The 5,431-nt window shown below is 45.5% G+C and overlaps 1 protein-coding gene across 1 annotated transcript in view; it reads left to right on the forward strand.

Annotated features, from left to right (window-relative positions):
- Positions 1-3,535: 3,535 nt before the first annotated feature.
- Positions 3,536-5,431, forward strand: part of LOC145357570 (transient receptor potential cation channel subfamily V member 3-like) — a 24,276-nt gene continuing 22,380 nt past the window's right edge. The window contains exon 1 of the mRNA XM_080211046.1: positions 3,536-3,580. Within this exon, the coding sequence (XP_080067172.1) occupies positions 3,536-3,580 (45 nt within the window). The remainder of the gene's footprint in view (positions 3,581-5,431) is intronic.

The following is a 5,431-nucleotide window of genomic DNA, read 5'->3' on the forward strand; positions in this document are numbered from 1 at the left end:
GGTATTTGTGGGTGTGATTGTGTGTCTGGGACTGTCTCCCCGAGTTTACCTGCTGTTGACCATCACAGCGTCAGCTTTATTAGTTTGAAACCCAATGTCCTTTAGGGAAGGAAATCTCCCATTCTTACCTGCTCTGGCCTACACCTAACTCCAACTCCACAGCAACACCTGCCCTCTGAGGACAGGCAGCAAGACCTCCTGTTTCCAATCAAATTTATAGCGAGGGGGATTGAATATAAAAGCAGGGAGGTCTTGCTGCAACTGTACAGGGCACTGGTGAGGCCGCAGCTGGAGTACTGTGTGCAGTTTTGGTCGCCGCACTTGTGCAAGGATATTTTGGCCTTGGAGGGAGTGCAGAGGAGGTTCACTAGGCTGATACCGGAGATGAGGGGGTTGGACTATGAAGAGAGACTAAATAGACTGAGTCTGTACTCGTTGGAGTTTAGAAGGACGAGGGGGATCTTATAGAGACGTATAAGATGAGGAAAGGGATGGATAGGTTAGAGGTAGAGAGATTCTTCCCGCTCAGAAAGGACAGCAGGACTAGAGGGTACAGCCTCAAGATAAGGGGGGGCGGTTTAGAATGGAGTTGAGGAGGAACTTCTTCACTCAAAGGGTGGTGAATCTCTGGAATTCTCTGCCCGTTGAAGTGGTGGAGGCTACCTCGCTAAATATATTTAAGTCTCAGGTAGATAGGATTTGACGGACTAGGGAATTAAGGGTTATGGGGAGAAAGCGGGAAAGTGGAACTGATCCACTTCAGATCAGCCATGATCTTATTGAATGGCGGGGCAGGCTCGAAGGACTAGATGGCCTACTCCTGCTCCTATTTCTTATTGTTCTTATGTTCAATCCACCATTGACCTTTCATGACTCACCTTCTGGAGGGGTGAGGGTGGATGGTAATAAATGCTGGCCTTGCATCCTGAGAATAAATTTAAATAATATACCTTCCAGTGATTGATCACTGATTTTCGTACTGTAAAGATCTTGCTGTGTGGAACGAGCTGTGATGTGTTGCAGCGAATGCAACTCAACAATCACTGTTGCTGTGATGGAATTTTCTTCATTGTCCCTGTCCTATTAACAATAATCTGCTCACTCACTAAGACCATCCATTCCCATTTCCCTCCTGCCTCTGTCTCAGCTATTCAGCTACTGAACCTCTCAGTGTGTCTTTGTTCCCTTTGACCTGCCTATTCCTATGCTCTCCTGCCCGGTCTCCCACGTTCTCCCCTCTCCAAACTCGAATGTATCTAACACTTGGGCTGTCTTGACCCTACCTCAGAGCAGCTCTTGTTCACACATCAGCCCTGAGCTCTTTGACACTGGCTTGCAGTCGGGCAGTGCCCCACTTTCTGAATTCACACCCTGGTTTTCAGTCTCTCTGTTGGGGCGATTGATAGATGGCGGATATAAATGTAAACTATTGTTCCCTGTTCCTGTGTGAGTAAAATCACATGACCTTTCAACTCACTGCTTAGCCAATCAGCTGCTGCCCATTCATGTAATAAGAATATCCACCAATGGCGTGAGCAACTCCAGTGATCACATGATGTGACAGGTTGCTCAGTCTGGTCAGGAACTGGTTGCTGGTTGGCCACAAATGGGCCTCAGCAACCTCTGTCCCACTTTCTCAATCAGCTGATGGGGACACTTGTGTGATGCTGCACATGGTCGAATGACCTAGCCTCACACATGATCAAAGAGCCACTTGGATAAAATGCTAGTGGTTAGCCCTGGAGTTCTACCCCATTGTACAATCCAGGAGGCCATTCAGCCCCTCAAACCAGCTCTGCTTTTCAACAAGCTCATGTCTGTCTGATCATCAACCTCAATTCCTGTCTGATCCTTCCAATCCATCACTCAAACCAGCCTCCCATCCATTGACTCTGTCTTCACTTCCCGCTGCCTCAGCAACGCAGCCAGCATAATTTAAGGACCCCACGCGCCCTGGACATTCTCTTTTCCAGCTTCTTCCATCGGGAAAAAGATACAAAAGTCTGAGGTCACGTACCAACTGACTTAAGAACAGCTTCTTCCCTGCTGCTGTGGGACAGGAGGCGGGGGGGAGGGTGGGCGGGAGTGGAACAAGATGTGAGCAATAACGCTTGTATCTTTGGGGAATTGTGGGGGGGGGGGACGACACCTCACATCAAACACACACCTGCATTAAACTCAAATTGAAACAGTTGGGTGTTGGAGCAAAGTCACGGGCGTGGCTGGGAAGGACAAGCTCGAATCTGCTCTTATTAATAGACTACAAATATTTGTTCAGTTAATCAAAGGACATTCTTTCCAATCCTGCTTTCTCACACAGGATATGTTTGTGTTCAAATTCAGTATTTACTGTTCTCTCAGTGACCTTTGGCCAGACAGCATCAACAAGGTGACAGTCACACTGCCTGAAATAAGATAAACTCCATGTCCTGCAATGCCCCCCCCACCCCACAAATAGACACCCTCACACACAGTGCAACACACACAAATCCACCCACAGTCATCACCCTCTTCTCTCCAGCGCACCCAACTGCCCCCCCCCCCCCCCCCCCCCCGCCGCACAACACACTCATCCTCCCCACAACCAGCAAAACAACAAACAAAAAGAAAACATAGTTTTTTAATATGGCAACATGAGTGCAGACAATAAGTAGCTAGTTTTCATTGTGGGTTTATTGAACAGAATTTCAAGTTAGCAGCACCGCAGCTATGTTTGGGGCAGTTGGTGAGTTTAATCCATGGAGGGACTGCAGCATTTCTTTTTAGCAAATGGAATAGAAGATGAGGTGAAGCAGTGCCTGATTTTCCTGAGTGTTTGCGGAGGTTGAAAACTTGTAAATTGGTGAGGAATCTGGCCACATCACGGAAACCAGGAGAGATTTCATTTGCAGATTTAGTTGCTCTAGTCCAGAATCACCATAATCCAAAGCCCTCGGTAATTGTTCAAAGATTTAAATTTCATGGCCATTTTCCAAAAGCGGGTCAATCGGTAGCTAACTTTGTGTCAGAATTATGCCAGCTTTTAGAACACTGAGATTTTGGAGCAGTTTTGGAAGATATGCTCAGAGATAGACTGGCCTGCAGCATTAATGAGGACAGCATTTAGTGTTGTTGTTGAGTGAGCTACACTGAGTTTTAAGAAGGCACTAGAATTTTCTCAGGGCATGGAAATGGCTGCCAGTTAATACAAGAGCTATTAAGCAGGCAATTGGTAGTGCCCAGGTGGGGGCAATGTACCAAGTACAAAGAGAAGCTGCAAGCAGTATGGTGAAAGTAGTGGAGTGTTTTAGGGCCATGTTATGCCAATCATTGAGAGTTTATGGACACTATAATGTGGCAAAAAAGGGTGTTTAGTGAAGAAATGCAGGGGTGTGTAGAGCAAGGTGAGGGCTGAGCAAGAGAGTTTTAATTTAAAAAAAACCTGAATCAGTTACACACCACGTGGAAAGTTTGGAGCAGGTAAATGTACAAGCTTGCAACATATTCACTATCAATAAGGTGTGAGCAAAGCCTATTTTTAATACAGTTGTAGTCAATGGTAAACATCAAGATGGAAGTGGACACAGGAGCCTCCACACCTGTAATTAGTGAGGAAACCTACAAGTTGATGTGGGACTCTAACTGAGCACCAACCCTTACTCCAGCAGAGATTAATCTTTGGAAAGTTGGTACCTTTGCTCCTGACGTTGGAAATTCATAATGCGTATAGAAACCAGAAGCAAGAGGAGGCCATTCAGCCTTCAATCCTGCTCCACCATTCACTTTGATCATATCTGATTATTGAATTCAATATCCTGACCACCCCTTCCCCCGAATAATCAAGAAGCAACGACATGCCTCCTTAGGGTCAAAGGGAAGGGGTCAAGTTTGGTGGGGGGGGGGGGGGGGCGGGGGGGTGACTGGCTCAGCAAATTCGCATTGAAGTGGGATCAAGCACACCAGGGTGACTGAGGATGTTGTCGCAATGTATCTGGATGTGTTCAAGGATGAACTGGGTACATTGCGTGGTATTACTTGGTCCACAACCGGACTCTCTCCAGCAGAATTGTTGTTAGGTAGAAGGCTGAAGTCTTGTCTGGATTGGCTTTATCCAGATCTCAGTGAAAGTGAGCAGGAGACAAGAGAAGCAGAAAGAGGAACATGATTGTCGCGCTAAAGTTCAAAAAGGATGGTCTGGTTTATATCAGGATTTTTGGTAATAACCAGAGGTGGTTACTGGGAATAATTTTAACAAAAGTAGTCCAGTATCTTGGGTTGTGAGAGTGAGAAAGCATTCTTTCTGGTTGTATCACAGCTTGGTATGGGCTTCTGCCCTGCCCAAGACTGCAAGAAACTACAAAAGGTCATGAACGTAACCCAGTCCATCATGCAAAGCAGCCTCCATCCATCAACTCTGTCTACATTTCCTGCTGCCTCGGCAAAGCAGCCAGCATAATTAAGGTCCGCACGCACCCCGGACATTCTCTCTTTCCACCTTCTTCCATTGGGAAAAGATACAAAAGTCTGAGCTCACATACCAATGACTCAAGAGCAGCTTCTTCCCTGCTGCTGTCAAACTTCTGAATGGACTTACCTTGCATTAAGTTGATCTTTCTAGACACCCTAGCTATGACTGTAACACTACATTCTGCACTCGCTCCTTTCCTTCTCTATGAACAGTATGCTTTGTCTGTATAATGGGCAAGAAACAATACTTTTCACTGATTACTAATACATATGACAATAATAAAATCAAATCAAACTATGGAACGGAACAGTAATTCACAGACACCAAGGTGTTTATGTTCTCGTTCAGAGTCAGGGAAGTTTCAGAGTAAGGAAGAGTTACAGATAACATGGCGGGGGGTAAGGCTGCTGTGGACATTCACCAAGGAGCAGTTCCTGTGTGTCCAAGTTTGCCATGGACTCTGGGGGTGAGGGGTTGGAACAGCTACAGATTCTCAATCTCCCTCCTCACCTACAATTCCAGATCCACCGTTACAAGATTCAACAGTGGGACTGCGTAGATCACAATGCAACTGCAAAGCTCCTGGCAGACTTTTGTTTCTTTAAGACATTCCTTTCGTTGTATTTCTAACCTGATGGGGGATTGAAATGTAGCTGGGGGGTGGGGGTAGTGTTTCAGACTGTCATTTTGAATACAGAGTGTTCTTATAAGCTTTTTCTCCAATGTGATTGTTTTAGACGTTTGTTGAGAGTTTTCAACATGTGTGGGTTTTGGAGGACTTTTCAGTCTGCTTGTCCTGCACGCAACACCCATTTTATTAGTGCTCCTGTTTTCATAGTTATTGCAGTTGTGCAGAGTTACTGTTATTGTTAAACTTCATTATTTATTTATATAAAGAAGTCCCTTCTTTCAAACAACACATTCAATTACCTTATTTGTGGTCTCACATTATCACATATATTGTTTCTCTATGTTCACACTTAG

This window comes from Carcharhinus amblyrhynchos, chromosome 23, assembly GCF_965287045.1.
Source record: "Carcharhinus amblyrhynchos chromosome 23, sCarAmb.v2.hapA, whole genome shotgun sequence".
Classification (NCBI taxonomy): Eukaryota; Metazoa; Chordata; class Chondrichthyes; order Carcharhiniformes; family Carcharhinidae; genus Carcharhinus; species Carcharhinus amblyrhynchos.